This window comes from Nelusetta ayraudi, unplaced genomic scaffold, assembly GCF_046127955.1.
Source record: "Nelusetta ayraudi isolate G7.1 ecotype Tasmania unplaced genomic scaffold, CSIRO-AGI_Nayr_v1 ptg000070l, whole genome shotgun sequence".
Lineage (NCBI taxonomy): Eukaryota > Metazoa > Chordata > Actinopteri > Tetraodontiformes > Monacanthidae > Nelusetta > Nelusetta ayraudi.
The window spans coordinates 1895151-1909744 of NW_027466120.1; the positions used below are offsets into that span (position 1 = coordinate 1895151).

At 47.1% G+C, this 14594-nt stretch overlaps 1 protein-coding gene across 2 annotated transcripts in view; it reads right to left on the reverse strand.

Moving 5' to 3' along the window:
* Positions 1 to 14594, reverse strand: part of chl1a (cell adhesion molecule L1-like a) — a 53436-nt gene that overhangs the window by 34205 nt on the left and 4637 nt on the right. The window contains exons 1-5 of one of the 2 annotated variants that reach the window (XM_076041934.1): positions 5391 to 5608; positions 3235 to 3384; positions 2240 to 2348; positions 1974 to 2158; positions 1767 to 1889 (exon numbers count right to left, since the gene is read on the reverse strand). In XM_076041934.1, coding sequence (XP_075898049.1) covers positions 1767 to 1889; positions 1974 to 2158; positions 2240 to 2348; positions 3235 to 3316 — 499 coding nt within the window. In that variant the 5' untranslated portion in view covers positions 3317 to 3384; positions 5391 to 5608. Of the gene's footprint in view, positions 1 to 1766; positions 1890 to 1973; positions 2159 to 2239; positions 2349 to 3234; positions 3385 to 5390; positions 5609 to 14594 lie in introns of those variants that run through there. The other variant, XM_076041933.1, reaches the window with a different exon arrangement.

Genomic DNA, 14594 nt, shown 5'->3' on the forward strand with positions numbered 1-14594 from the left:
GTAAATGCTCCAGTCCAGTTCCTTTAAATAATTATCAATTGTAAATGACTTTGCGTGATACCTTAATAAAATCTCCAAACCACCTCCACCACCATCACACACACAGACATGCGCACGCAAAGGTTTGCCTTATTCTTATTCCAATGTATTCCATATCTTATCTTACAATGGGCTGCCCTCTACAGAAAAGGATATGTTATTCACGAAGCGTGAATAGAATGCGGCAAACTATAGAAATCTCAAGGCTCTGACTCTTGAAACCAGCACACAGAAAACTTACACCTTTCATTTTCCGTGAACGGGAAAACAGCCTAATAGTGTCAGGCTGTACACAGGCGTTATCCAACACAATGGAACTGGAACATTCAACCAGGGGGGACGAAAAAGAAAGTGCCTCCCTGCCTGGAACAGGGCAGGGGGAAAAAAGACTTGTGACTTGGTCGTCACCTCAAAAATATATTTTGTTTTGTTTTGTTTATGTTTCTTTTCCGCCTCCTATCATCTAATGTTTGCCGGAAGGGGACGAGGAGATCTCTGCGAGACTCGGCTACCATCAACACAGAGCACTTCACACACAAGTGAGGTGATGCTTCTCGGAGTAAATCACTTTCTTTGACAGCAGAGGAGAGAAGAGCCCTGATGTGAGGTTACCTCGAGGGCCTCCGCTGTGTGTCTCCGCTGTCACTGCTGAATTCGCTGATGGCCAGCGCTGGCTGAGGACATCCAGAGGAGGTGACTTTCATCCGCCTCCTCTAAACACATGCTGTCACCAGGTGTTTCCGCAAGGCTGTTAGGAACTTTTTGGAGAGTTCGATCGAGAAGGACCTTCACACTTTCTGCACTATCCATCCCAACCAGCGGAGCCGTCGATAGGCGGTGTTAATACACTATATGCCCCGGATTTCCCACTATCGCTGTTAGCGATGATGCCAGAAGGCAAAGGGGGGAAAAAAATATACATGGCCAGTGAGGCGGCACATGTGATGTGCTTCAACCGAAAAACAAAAAGCAAAAAACAAACCAAACAAGGAGGAAGATCAACAACAGGATCATCCTGTGCAGGCCAGCAGCACCTGCACAGAATGACAAAATAATGAAACTGCCTCAGATGTCACAATAAAATTCAAAAAAAGACAGTAATGAATTACAAATCACTTTCCAATAGAACCAGTGGCTTTAAAAAAAAACTGACTTTTATAGTTTTGACCACATCATTTATTCATAAAAAGTCCATTGTTGTAAAGCAGGACGTCAGATACTTCCATTGATTTAGTATGGGCCAATAACTGAGTATCCACACTGAAACTCGTAGCTGCAGCTCAGGACGTACAGCGAGTTGTCCAATGACTGAAAGGTTGGCAGTTCAAATCCTGCTCCATCCCAGTGTTGTTGATGTGTCCTTGGGCAAGACACTTAACCCACATTGCCTCATGTGAATATGTGAATGTGAGTGGATGTTGGCTGGTGGTCGGAGGGGGCCTTGTGGCGCAGATTGGCTGCTACATTTCCATCAGTCTGCCACAGGGCAGCTGTGGCTACACATGTAGCTCACCACCACCAGTGTGAATTAATAATGGGTTCAATGTAAAGTGCTTTGACTGCCTGCTATATAAATCCAATCCATCATTATTATTATTACTACCAGAGGTACTTAAAATCCATTTTGCCTTGGGTTCAACAGACACAGAGAAAGCCTTCAGTCAGACTGTTAACCAACCCCCGGGTGTATCAGCCACACGAATCAAAAGCACAAACACTCGGCTCACTGATCGACATCCAGTAGAGAGAGCGTGGACCGGCGCCCAGTGGAGGGTTGCAGTAGAGGACGACGGGGTCACCCTCCTTCACAACAACAGGCGGCGGCGTCTCCTTGGGAAACTTTGGGAGACCTTGCAAAGAAAGAGATGAGAGGCTCCATTGAAAATCCAGTCGGCGAATTGGCGCATCAGCTTCCTTATGCTTGGGCCACTCACGAGCCATCAGCTCGATCTCCTCCGTCATGGCGGTGCCGAGCTTGTTGGACGCGTAGCACCTGTATTTGCCCTGAAACGGAACCAGGTGCTTCTTCAGAAGCACAAAAGTTCCATTTTTGTGCTCGCTACTCTTTGTCGTCACGTATGGCGGCTGGAATTCTTCTCCATCTTTTGTCCACCGGTATCTAAACGTGGGGGAAAAAGCAAGGTTTGTCACAAATCACTTCCACAGTATTGGGCTCCGTCGTGTCATTCTTGCTTCTTACTCTGGTGGTGGGTTTCCCTTTGCTTTACACTCAATGGTGACACTTTCGTGGATAGGAAGGGCGATGACTGGACTTGGCGTGTGACTCACTATTGTTGGAGGCTGCTCCACTGTAATGTGAAATGATAAAAAGCACACAGACAATTGGAATCAAATTAAACAAATCAATATTTGTCACAAGACTGTTATACTCAATAAAAAATACAACTTCTTTTTTCCACTCTACTGTTTATTGTCCTCTCCTTCTTTCCTCAACGATGCCAAGCAGTCGGGCAAAGCTGTTTGCCAACCACACGGCACAATCTGGACAAATAAGGTGCCTGAGACAGACGTAGAACTAAAATAGCAGGCTGGGACTTGATTGCAAAGCAGTGGAGGCACTAAACAAAGACTCTCTAGCACGCTGGTGCTTACTCGAGGTTGTCACTGGTGACGTCCAGTTGTGTAACGTTGCAAAAAAACAGGAGAAGTCAAAGGATGAAAACAATTTACAGATACAATTATCAGTAATTCAAGCGGCAACATGCTAACTAACACACGGCTGAAAGAAATCAACAGAAAACATTGGCATGTATTTGTTTGCAATATGCATTCTTACCACTAGATACAACAAAACCTCACACACTGTGCCTTAAATTTTTAAAGGGAACTGTCGGCATTAAAATGTGATGTTAAAATGTATACGAAAAAAGGAAAAATGTGTTTTTAATTACACAGAATGGCTAAAATAAACACCTCTTGTGATTCCATTCGCTATTAGTAAGCAATAACACTTTAAAAACGTGAGGAGCAGGTCGTTATCGCACCTCTACATGTCTTCAGTCGCGCCAGAGCATGAAAGCTTTAGGTGTAATGATTTTATCCCTGGAAGGAACTCATAAAATATTAACATTTGCGACATATTCACTTACCATTAAAGCCACTAAATCGTACACGGCGGTCCTTGAAAGCAACATTTTCTCAGCGCTACCTTGATCTGCGTCATGCCATTCATACCTTGCATGGGAATGTAGAGGCCCGCCGCCCTGGAAATCAGGGCCAGGAGCAGAGCGAGCTGCGGGGGCTCCGCCAGCCTCATCACCACCTGCTGGTTTACGGAGACACGGTTCAACTGGCGTCACTCGGGGTGTGTAAGGCACCGGCAATCTGGAAGAGTCACAATAAGGAAGGAGGTGCGGGGGTTGTAACAAATCAATTTCATTCAATTAGAAGTAAGCGCTGGGTGATGGTGGGTGCCCGTGCTCAAAGGCACAAAGACTTGGACGGGCATCATGCGGGGACGGCAGTTTAACTTTGAACGGGCGCCAGTGCAGCGGCGTTCAAACGAGCCATTTCCACAACACAGAAAATGAGCTCAAGTCCAAACAACTGGCGCTTTTAAGAGAGCTGCAGCAATCAAATCCATTCAAGTTTGTTTACGCCACCTGAATTACAATGTGGCCTGACTTGAGAATAAGAATGATATTATTATTTTTTTATAGTTTTACTGTCAATTACCTGAAGGGACTCGTAAAAAAAAAAAAAAAAAAAATCTACCCGGCTTTGTTCTCGCCGGCGGAGCAGGAAACGGAGGACATTTAAAAGTACAAAGGAGGCCGGCGGAGGAGCCTGATTGCAGGCTGATGCCAACCCTCCTCCTGAGAGAGGCGGCCTTTCAGAGTCACTTGTTCCTCATTGTTGTGGCGCCGTGGCGCAACACAGCCATCACTTGTCCGGAGATTAGCCTCTGAACCGCCAAGAAAAAAATAAATAAATAAAAAACCCGGATGGCTGGCGGCATCGCGTGGCATGTTTATAGTCACCCCGCGCCGGCACAAAGCTGCAAGTCTGCAACGATCGCTAGATTCGAGATGGCAGAGCATAAATTGGCCTAAGCCCGTCCGCATTTCACGGCTTAGTCCTCACAGCGCCGGGACCGCGGCTGCGGCGGCGGGCAATGCCAAATGGGCTCGGCCTCCGGCTAATCCTGCTACCGGGGGAATGAAGGTGGGGAGCTCCCGCGGTCTGCCGCTTAACTATGACCGAGCGCTACTCAGGGTTCTCCTGGGGACACCCAGCTGCGTGAGTCGACTTCTCTTAGCAGGGAGAGGCCTCGGCGGTAATTGCTGTGGACTGGGCCGGCGGGATTAAGCTGCTTGAATTTTAGAATCAATTAAACAAATTGAGAGATTGTGGCGGAGCATTATTTGCAGCAGGGTCTCCCTCTCTTTTTTTGTGCCTGTGTGTGATTATCTCCCGCCGGATTAAATGGTAAACAAGGCTGGTTAGTTTGTTTGTTACGGCGGAGTAAACATACATTTGTGTTGTAATAAAGCTGTAAGCCTCCGTCCTGTTGTCTGGCGCTCTAAGTGTGGTGCATTTATCCTCCTTGCATTATTTTCTTTCCCCCGCCCGCCTTCCTTCATATGCAAAAGCCTAGTCACGCACACACACATACACACAGAGAGATGGAGCTGTGCATGACACACCGCCTTCTCAAACCTGTGTACAGGCAAAGTAAGTGACAGCGATTGCAAACGTACACAAAGAGGCGCGCGTCAGTCAGGGCCGTGCGGGAGGCCGCCACTCCTCCCGCTGACGTGACCTTTAATCCGCATCCGCCAAAACGGACCATGCGAACGCGACCGGCGCGGTGAGGAATTAAAAAAAGAAAAGAAAATCCAACCGCGGCGTGAAGTGGCGAGGAGGTGGTCGCTGTAAAACAGATAACAGCGGCATTTGTTTTGGGGGCGGAGTGGGAGCAAAGGCTCCGTTACCTGAACACATGGCAAATCACAGCCCACAAATCCGTAGGGATTAAGAACCCCCTCCCCTCCAACCCTCACCCCGCACCCTCCCTCCCCCTAATAGTTGCCTGGAACGTGAGGAGCGCGACTATGACATGGCTAATCCCCCCGCCGGTGCACGCTGTACACAGTCGGCCCACACCACGTCGCTTCTCTAAACTGCAAAACTTTAGTGCAACTTCCCCCCCCCCCGGATGAAGAATCTGCAGCCCACGTTTTAGCTGCGGGGCTGCAAAATAATTACAGCTTGTCCGTGAAGAAAAAAAAAAAAAAAAAAAAAGAAACGAAAGGAGCCATCGCAATCCGCAAGGAATTCTCACCGGCTCAAGTCTCAACACACACTTGTGATCGAGGATACTCACTCACTTTTCCTCTCGGGTCCTTTAACATCTTAAGTGGCCCCCCTCTCGCACCCCACCACCTCCACCTCCACCTCCACCTCCGACAGAGAAAAGGGCCCCGACGGCGGCTGCACAAAGTTCAAAAGTCCATGAAAAGAAGGGGCCGCGGCGGACGGGGAGCGTCGGGGGGGGGGGGAAAGAATCACTCCGGCAGCACTCCGGTCCCGGCCAACATCTCTGACACGTCCTCCACCTCACGCTGCTCCCCTCCTGCTGCGACGGCCACGCCTCCCGGCCCGCCCCCTCCACTCAGGGCGGCCTGAAGGAACGGATGGGGAGACTCGGCGGAGTGGTGACATATGTCGCCAAAGCCTCTCGCCGCGGCCAAAGAGGCTCTCTAAGCCGCTGACAATGGCTGTGACAAAGCGCCGCGCGGCGGGGCGGCTCGCTCAGCCGGGCATCAAAGGACGAGGAGGAGGAGGAGGAGGAGGAAGAGGAGGTGGAGAGGAGAGGAAGTCATCGCCGCTCGGCCCGCTCTCTCGCCACACGCCCATTTACACCCGGCTTCCCCTCCAGTGGCTCTGACGCGGCATGCGCAGCTGAGGAACTGACGGCAGCCGTCTATTCTGGGTCGGGAAGGGAGGGGGGGGGGGGGGGGGCAGGGGCTTTGTGTGGAAGCGTGCTCACGTTTCTATGCGTCGCCCCCCCCCCGCCCCCCCAGGGGGTTTGAGGCGACGTGGTGGAAATAGCGTGGAGGGTTGGTGATGGAGGCCCAGGCTGTGTGCGATGCTGTCGATAGCAGGGCCACCTGGATCTTTCACCAGCTCACTTCCTTTCAAAGTTTGTCACCGTACGTTGAATAGTTTCATATCTGGGGGACGTGTGTGAAAAGATCAGCTGCGTTTCTAACGTGGATCCATTCAAAGAGCCTGAATGCAGCGTGGAGGCCCCTCACGATGTTATCTGTGATCTCGGCCGATAGGAGCCACGCAGCACGAACGGCTCACAAATGACGCAGCCTCTAGCACTTAACGTTTTTCCGGCTTTTCGGATAATTTCCCTGAGCCTGATACAAAGATTTGGTTGCGACGCCGCGCGAGTAAGCAACCCTCGTGCTGCCTCAAGCTGCAGGAAAGCGAGCTGGCTGGTGGAGGTAGCCAGTGCGTGACCAGCACTGGCCTTTTTGAGTTGTTATTTATGAAGGAAAAGAACGTCACCTATGGGGTTTCTGCACGTTGTATTATAAACAGCTTGACGTGTCGCACACGTCTCTTTCCTGAATGCAGTTTCGCTGCTCTTCTTTTCAGGCAGTGACTCAACTCAAACCCGTCCGCGTTTCAAGAATCCAGCCAAAGCCCTGGACGTAATTGCACAGTCTTCAGTTGAGTTGTCATCACTTCTAATGGACCTTCCCAGTGTTTAAGAGAGCCTGGCTTCACCGTAAACACTGGAAAAAACCTTTAGGGCAAAGCCTAATGGCCCTGCATGTTCACGCTAAAAGCTGGACATGCAGCGTAGATGAATGAACACGCCAACACAAGGTTCATGCAAATCAAGAGACAAAAGTTTTGCCATGGCCCAATAGCATGAAAAGTGAATCTGTACACAGAGTCACGGGCATGTTGTAGAAGGCAAGGGAGCCACGTCAAGTCAGGAAAATATGAATAAAATACTTTAAACTAGTCTGAGGCTTTAGTGTTACAGAATATTTTGCGTTTAGGGATTTAAATAAAGCACTTTCTTGCCGACGGCAACTTCTTCCAGTTTTGACAGACAGCCTTTTCCCCGCTGATAGATATATTTTAGATTTAGATTTTTTGTTATTTTAGTTTGGGGTTTTTATTCCTCTGACCTAAAGTGGTACTATCATCCTATTATGAGGACAGCAACAGACTTGGAAATTGGGACTTTGAGGTCGACTTTGTGTTATATCGCAGGGCTAATTTTGCCTTTTCATAGAGCTAATAACTGAAACCTCACAATGATGACAAAACAACATTACCTGCTTGCTTTACTTCGGACTGCCGACTTCCCTCGTAAAAAAAAATGTTTTTGGTATTCCCTCGTCGTATCTCCTCAAACACTGTAATACGTCTTGATGACCAAACTGCGAAGCCGCTTCTCCTTTTGTCCTGATGCATTTCCTCCAGTGTGTTAATTACAAGTCTTTAGCTTCCATCTTTACACAAAGCCCCAGGTAGCAATTAGAAAATTCCAAACAACCTCCTCGAGCGCGCGAGATTCTACAGTATAAGTTGACCGGGTCACAATACGTGAAAATACACAGTGCATGTGTGCGACTAAAGACTATAATCAAAGACAGGAAGGAAAGACACACCCACCTGCATGTGACGCACAAATACCTGACAAAAGCAACCGCACGGTCCATTCATGACACCGTCACGTTTGCAAACACTGTTTGTTTGCCACAATACAGGGGATTCCAGCGATTGTTAACCTGCGCAAAAGTGAAGAAGTAAACCGGCGGACGTACAGCAGCGCACAACAAAAGTGGACGCATCAGGACAAGCGCCGCTGTCAACGCAGATAATGGCACAATGACGGAGGGGGTTTCAGACACGCAAGTGCATCTGCCAGCACTGACAGAGAGGAGGCCGACCTCCAGGCGAAAACACTTTTGCGGAAAAATCACCTGAGTGCTTGGCAAACACAAACAGAAAGAGGGAGCTCGCAATTAAACTTGTTTGGCTGGGCTGCTCAACGGCTCATTCTGAAAAATCCAGGGCTTGAAACGCAAATACGGCTAACGAGGCGACGCAGAGTGTGTAATCACCTCGATGCGCTCGCGGCTCCAGAGGTTCTCCCACGCAGACGCTGCGCTGTCCTGCAGCTGCTTTGGAGGCGAGTTGAAAAGAAACCTAAACACTTTAACGGGAGACTTTGACTTTTTGCAACACAACTTTGCTTGATTCTGTTTTCCCCTGCTCATCTCGAGGTGACACTCCACTCAACTTGTGCGCTCGCACAAACAGATCAATGAAATTGTTTACGGAAATGCTGTTGGGCAAACGTCTTTTCATTGAGCCGCTTCGATTGGAACCATTTGTGTTCATCCCGAAAACATTGAGGAACCAAAGAATAGAACAAAGTGCTTGAATCAATGCGCTCTTATGTTGACTTGGCTTCACTTTTCAGCAAAAGAAAAAGTCTTTCCAGCTCCCAAAACAGAGGCTTAAAAGGTATTTGCCGTGTAAACACAGCAACGTTGTAAAGCAGTTGCGGTTGTAAAACAGCAATTCTTGGCTCAGGTCAGTCAGTGTCACCGCTGGCTGGCGTGGTGACAACTCACGTACCTGTCACTGTCACAGCTGAGCGGCTTTAAAAGGCGTCGGTTTGGAAATCGCAAAAATACTTGTCTGACACGCAACAAACACAGCCACATCAAACCTGCGCTTCCACTATTATGTGCAGAGACACGAGATGAGATACTTTGACGCAGGTAAACAGCAGTAGTCTGTCTCCGACAAAGAGAAGAAAAATATCAAAATAAGTCTGATATGGAAAATTGTTTCACTTTTTCTAAAACTACAGCCGGTCATAAAAAATAACTTCTCCAATGGGCTGAAGCACTAACAGTCCCTCATCTGCATAGAAGCAACAGGGCCTCTGGGTATTTGGTCTCAGTCTCTCTTCGGTCTTGTTGTCAAAGCTGCTGTATTTTCCACTCTCGCTCTCGCAATTTCATAGTGCATAATGTGCAGTGACAATAAAGCTGCTTCACCTTTAATGTCAAGCTGCAGTATTTTATCAAAACCATCTCCAACCTGCTCTTGAAATTCAGGCAGGGTAACTGAAGGTGATATATGAGCCTTTTAAATCATCCTCAGTGCCAAAGCCATATTTTCACTCATCCTGCCTTTAAGACTTCAATATTAGCACAGCACAAATGCCACAGTCCTGACATTCACCACGTTGTTCCATCCGCTGGGTTCGACAACGCACTTCTCTGGAATCTTATTTGAAGCTGCTGTCTATGCGATCAGACGTCGTCTTTGCACGCAAGCGGCTGGCAGCCCGGGTGACATGGCTCGGGCCAGAAAACAACATGAGTCACTACGGAAACATGTCCCCAGAAGAGGCGATGACTGACAAAGGGCGGCATTCAGCAACTCAATTAGTCTGCTGCGGCCGGCAGCCGAGGTAGAGCCGGCGCGGAGACAAGTGGTCACACTTAGCTTCCTCCCATCAAAACGCAGAGGCCACGGCGGCGACCTCCTCGCACCTCTTCCACCGACCAAACACATTGTCTGTCGCCTCAGCTGCCTGGCTGATTAGGGGGCCAGTGAAGTGCTCTGTGCACAACTACGATGGTAATTAGTCCACGGGATATTCCTGGAGTCGGCGGCGGTGAAAAGTTTGACTTGACTTCGCACAAATTGATTTCTTACAAAGTACAAGAAACATCAAAGAGAGATTAAAATAAACATGGCGACTGGTCACGATACACATACATTCCCTTTTCCATCTGATGAGTTCATTAACATGTTGCCCCATGGATTTGTTTTTGCTACAAGCACTATTTTTACTTCCATGCCGTGACAGCTTCAGCTGTCCTGACTGCAGTAATGTCATTTTTATGCGTCTCATTAACTAACAAGGAACGTCAGCAAGACCAGCATCTGAAATACAGCAGTAAACCGAGAGCATGAAAGTGCCTTTCACAAACACACACAGCGTCTCCATCAAAGGGAGACCCAGATCCTAATAAAAGTCATACAGCAACAATTCCGATTAAAGGTGGCATTAAAGAATTTTGCACTGCGAACAGCAAGTCTTCTCCAGCGTTTGTTTTACCGCACAACATATTGAGTAAACATACATTTATATTAATCTGCATAGTGTGTATAAAAAGTGACTCAACGTAGAGCATCAACAGCGGCCTAGTGTCAGTCCCGGTATCCATGGGAAACAACTGTCATTTTCCTATTTCCAGAAAGAACAAAATTGAATAAAAGGTCCTATTAACACAAACTCTCATCCTGCCATCATTCCCTCTCACTTAACTCAAAGCTTCAAAGACTTTCGTGTTATGCGCGACAAAAGACTGGCTAATTCCACTCTGTAATGTTTAGAAATCCAGAGCAATCTCAGGGATTGACGTACTTCTTCAAAGGGCTCACACGCAGAAAGTTACGAGGCCTCACCTTGGGGTGTGATCTGTCTGGTCTTGTAACACACACACACACACACACACACACACACACACACACACACACACACACACACACACACACACACACACACACACACACACACAGTAATTTGAATACTGACTCTCCCACACGTCTTCCCCAAGCCTCCCTTTTAAGCAACAGAAGCAGTTTGTGAATGTCATTAGTCCAGCCTTAGGTACACAGAAAGAAAATGGAAAGGGAAAAAAGGAGGTTTTCACGACTTTCTTTTAACACTTAGCACCTGCCTGTTTTCTTTTAAAAAGCCAGACACAAAAAGCAAGAACAGGGCAATGTCTACGTTAAAGGCTCTTTACGTGGATGGCGCGAGTTGGAGCCAGGTCTCCAATCCCATAAGCGTGCTTGACATTACCAGGTATCACGCATAATCCAGACGGACTAAAACAACACAATAGCTTTTAATGCACGGCGTACGTGGGACTAAGTAGATGAAGACAATCCCAAATGTAAAGAGAGAGTCTACACACAGCAGAGGTTAAGTAGTACAGAGCAAGAAGGAATGAAGACGCTTCGTCTGGCAAAACGACAAACTTGCAAGGAATTCTTGCCAAGAGCCGGCAACCAATGAACTTATAGGCATCTGCTGTGACACGTCGAGTGCAGCTCACGAGCCTCAACCTTTCTGTTTCTAACAAACCTGTGCATAGCTACTGTGTAAACTCAGGACTATGTTCCCCTGTTATCATTAGGCTACCATTAGGTTATGGTTCATGACCCGTTGTCATTAGGTTTTGAAAACCTTTGTTAGATTATGTGTAAATATACAGTGTGTGCAAGTTTTGTTAAATATATATATTTTTTTTTTTTTTGATGTGTGTTAAATCCTGATTGGTACATCCCATTCAGTGTGTTGGTAATTAGTAGTAGTCCTGTTAATAACCAGGTAATAACCAGGGGTGTGTTAAACTGATGTAGTTGCTTTCGACCGAAGCTGTCAGACGACCGATACAACTGCATGTGCAAGCCCAGTGAGATGTGAATTCTTCCAAAGGCTCTTCATGCTGTTGAACTTAATATAAGTAAGACCTAAAGTCCCGCAGCACTAAATGAATGCTAGAAAATTCATGACCTGTTTCCGCCTGCTGCTGCCCCCATTCACCCTTAATGCGGTGGCAAAACGCCAGAATCTCTTGAGGAGACTCAAGTTCCTAAACAAGTCGAGCGACAGGAAACATGTAAGTTGTAAGTTGCGCCGACCCGCGTGAGCGATAGCCCACCTCCTGCTGCTGGCCACATGCCAGCGACGAGGTACCCCCGCGAAAGGAAGATGCCTCATTAGCATTTTTGGAAGGCCGTGAATGAGCGTGTTTGTTCTCGTCGGCGCCCTCAATTGAGGGGGTCTATTAAAGAGTGCTTAAAAGCATTCTACTTGGACGGACAGGAGGTTTGGGAGTTGGTGTGTGAAAGGTTCTGCGGGGCCGGAACAATCTGTATGCAGATGACACCATGCTTGACATCTTTTGCCGTGTGAACAGGTGGGCTGGCCCCCGTAATAGGCGGCGCATCCGTCAGGCTGGAAAATGTCCCAACACCAACACACGCACATTTTTAAAAGGGTTGTTATTAAAGTGTGAGGCTGGTCTCACATTCGGAGCCAAGCCTCAACTGAAACCCGTTTGCCATAAGTCACTGACTGAATCATCCCCACCGGCAAATCTGCTACTGACTGACAATTATCAAATACCACATTTTCCCACTCAACAGGCCTGCAGGTAAGAGGAGCGCTGCAGTAAGCCTTTATGAAACTCTCAAGCAGACTGCTGCCATGGAATAGCACAAAATGTGTCATAAGCAAGCAAGGCACGCTCGTACAAGACAAAAACAGGGGAAATAGCAAAACAACTCTGAAGCCTTTACAAACTAAAATGAACTCATTCAACCTGGTGTTGCTTCACTGTTCAACAGCAATCAGTCAGCACAACTGATTTGCTCAAAGCAGTGAGACGCACTTTATATGCCAATTCTACTCGCATTTAATGAGTGTCGCTGGTTTGAGAGCATGGGACAAATGCAACTACTGTTTTTGCTAAACCCCATCATTCAAAATTTGTATTTATTAGTGGTAGTTCTATCAGTATTAATCAACTTTAGGTTCAGTGTTGTTGAGTCCTGATCGGCTGGAGATGGTGGATATGTTTTCCCACTTAGAATTGTAAGCCAATTAAAAAACAAAGCCCTGTGTAAAGGAACTTGAGGCTGTCTTTTTACCCCCTTTCATTTGTTTTCTACGACCATCAAGGTTAAAACAGAACAAGCATTAGAGACAAAGGATAGGGGGAGGGGCTGGCAGATAGGGTGTATATCTGCTGCACAGGAGGTAGAAATCCATGGGAATTTGGCTCATTAGCATATGAATCAGGCAGCAGGAAAAACACAGGCGTTCACTTCAGAACCGGTTGTGAGAAATGCCAGCAGAGAGCAGGGGTTAATGATAATCCTCTCATCATGCATTGTAACCACATTTTGGCCTTGTGATGAAATAAAAATGTCGCTATCAAGACGCCGCAAACTCATACGAGCTTGAAAGCCATGATTTACTTCTCGCAACAGAATTCTTTTAAAATTTGAAGTTCTAACAATATCTTGGAAAAGTAATCCGCAGTTTAAAGGGTAGTTATAATAATCATGGGACACTTATTAGATTCATATTATTAAAGGAAAGATCTTGATTGGGCACACATTTTTTAAGTCAAACCCAAGTGGTAGTGAGTAACCTTTGGTTGGTGTCAGTGAATAGATTTTTTTTTATTGTCTATCAGAATTTATGAGTAATTTTCTTTTATTCTTTGACTCAATTCATTTTTAAAATAATAACACCAGAAAACAAACCATCCATCCATCCATTTTCAATACCCGCTTCCTCCTGAACTCAAGGTTGCAGTAGTCTGCTGGAGCCCATTCCAGCTGTCATACGGCGTCATACGGCCAGAAAACAAACTGAAATGGGAAATCTTACTGGCATAAAATTATTTCACTGACGGTGGTGACACTTTTGTTCTGAATCCCCCTTTTTTTTTTTTTTAGCACACTAGCTTTGGCTTAATAGGTTGTTGAAAGCCAGTATCGTGTTTTCAGCCCACTGACAGCCCTGAGAAGCTCTTGTGGCTTACATCCACCCTCTCAGCCTTGAGGGGAACAAGACTGAGCACGAAAATCATGCGTCATGGCAAAAAGAAAAAAAAAAACAAAAACACTGCAGGCCTCTTATCAGGATGTTGCCGCACATGTGCCACCTGGGTTCCACCTCCGGTATTCATTGTGTGGCATGCCTTGATGTTTCACAAGCCCATCTGACACTTTCCCAGCTCTCTTAATTTCCATGACCGAGACATATAAAAAGTTTTCAATGACAAGTCTGCAAGAGGTGACCACACGCAAGAGGGATGTTTATCCCATTGTCTGTGCATCAGTGGAACACACTGTCATTGACAGCCAACCGCCGCGTTGCGTGTCACAACTTTTCCTCTCAAAGTGAGCGTTTGTCCCCAAGAAGAAGGGCTCTCAACAGTGAGGGCACTGTTCAAAGGCAAGTGAGTGCGGATGAATGCCGCGAGAAGCGTTTCAAGTGCCAGCAGACCGTGTTCTTCACTTGCTGGGAGGAATGCGGCCCATTGTAAACTGAACTTGTGTAAAACTTTCAGAATCTGCAGCGCAGTTGGAAAAGTCTGGAGGACAGAATTTAAAGCCGCCCGTGAAGCCGGATCATCGGCATCCTCCCGCGCTCTCCGGAGGCATTTTGGGTAACTCAGACAAGGGTGCAAAGTTATTTGTGCCCCCTGTGCGGGACGTTTATTTCACCAATCAGTTGTCGACCGGAGCGGTCAAGACCTTCGACCCAGCGGGCTTTTAGGAACTGCCTGAGCTGCGAGTCAAAAAGCCAGACACCACGGTACCTGGACTCTGCTGCTGATACAAAGTGGAAAAAATAGGTCTGCAGGATTAAAAAAAAAAAAAGAACGTTTTTGGTGTATGCAAAACAACCACAACGCTAAATGCTAAATGTGAGGGAGGAGGCA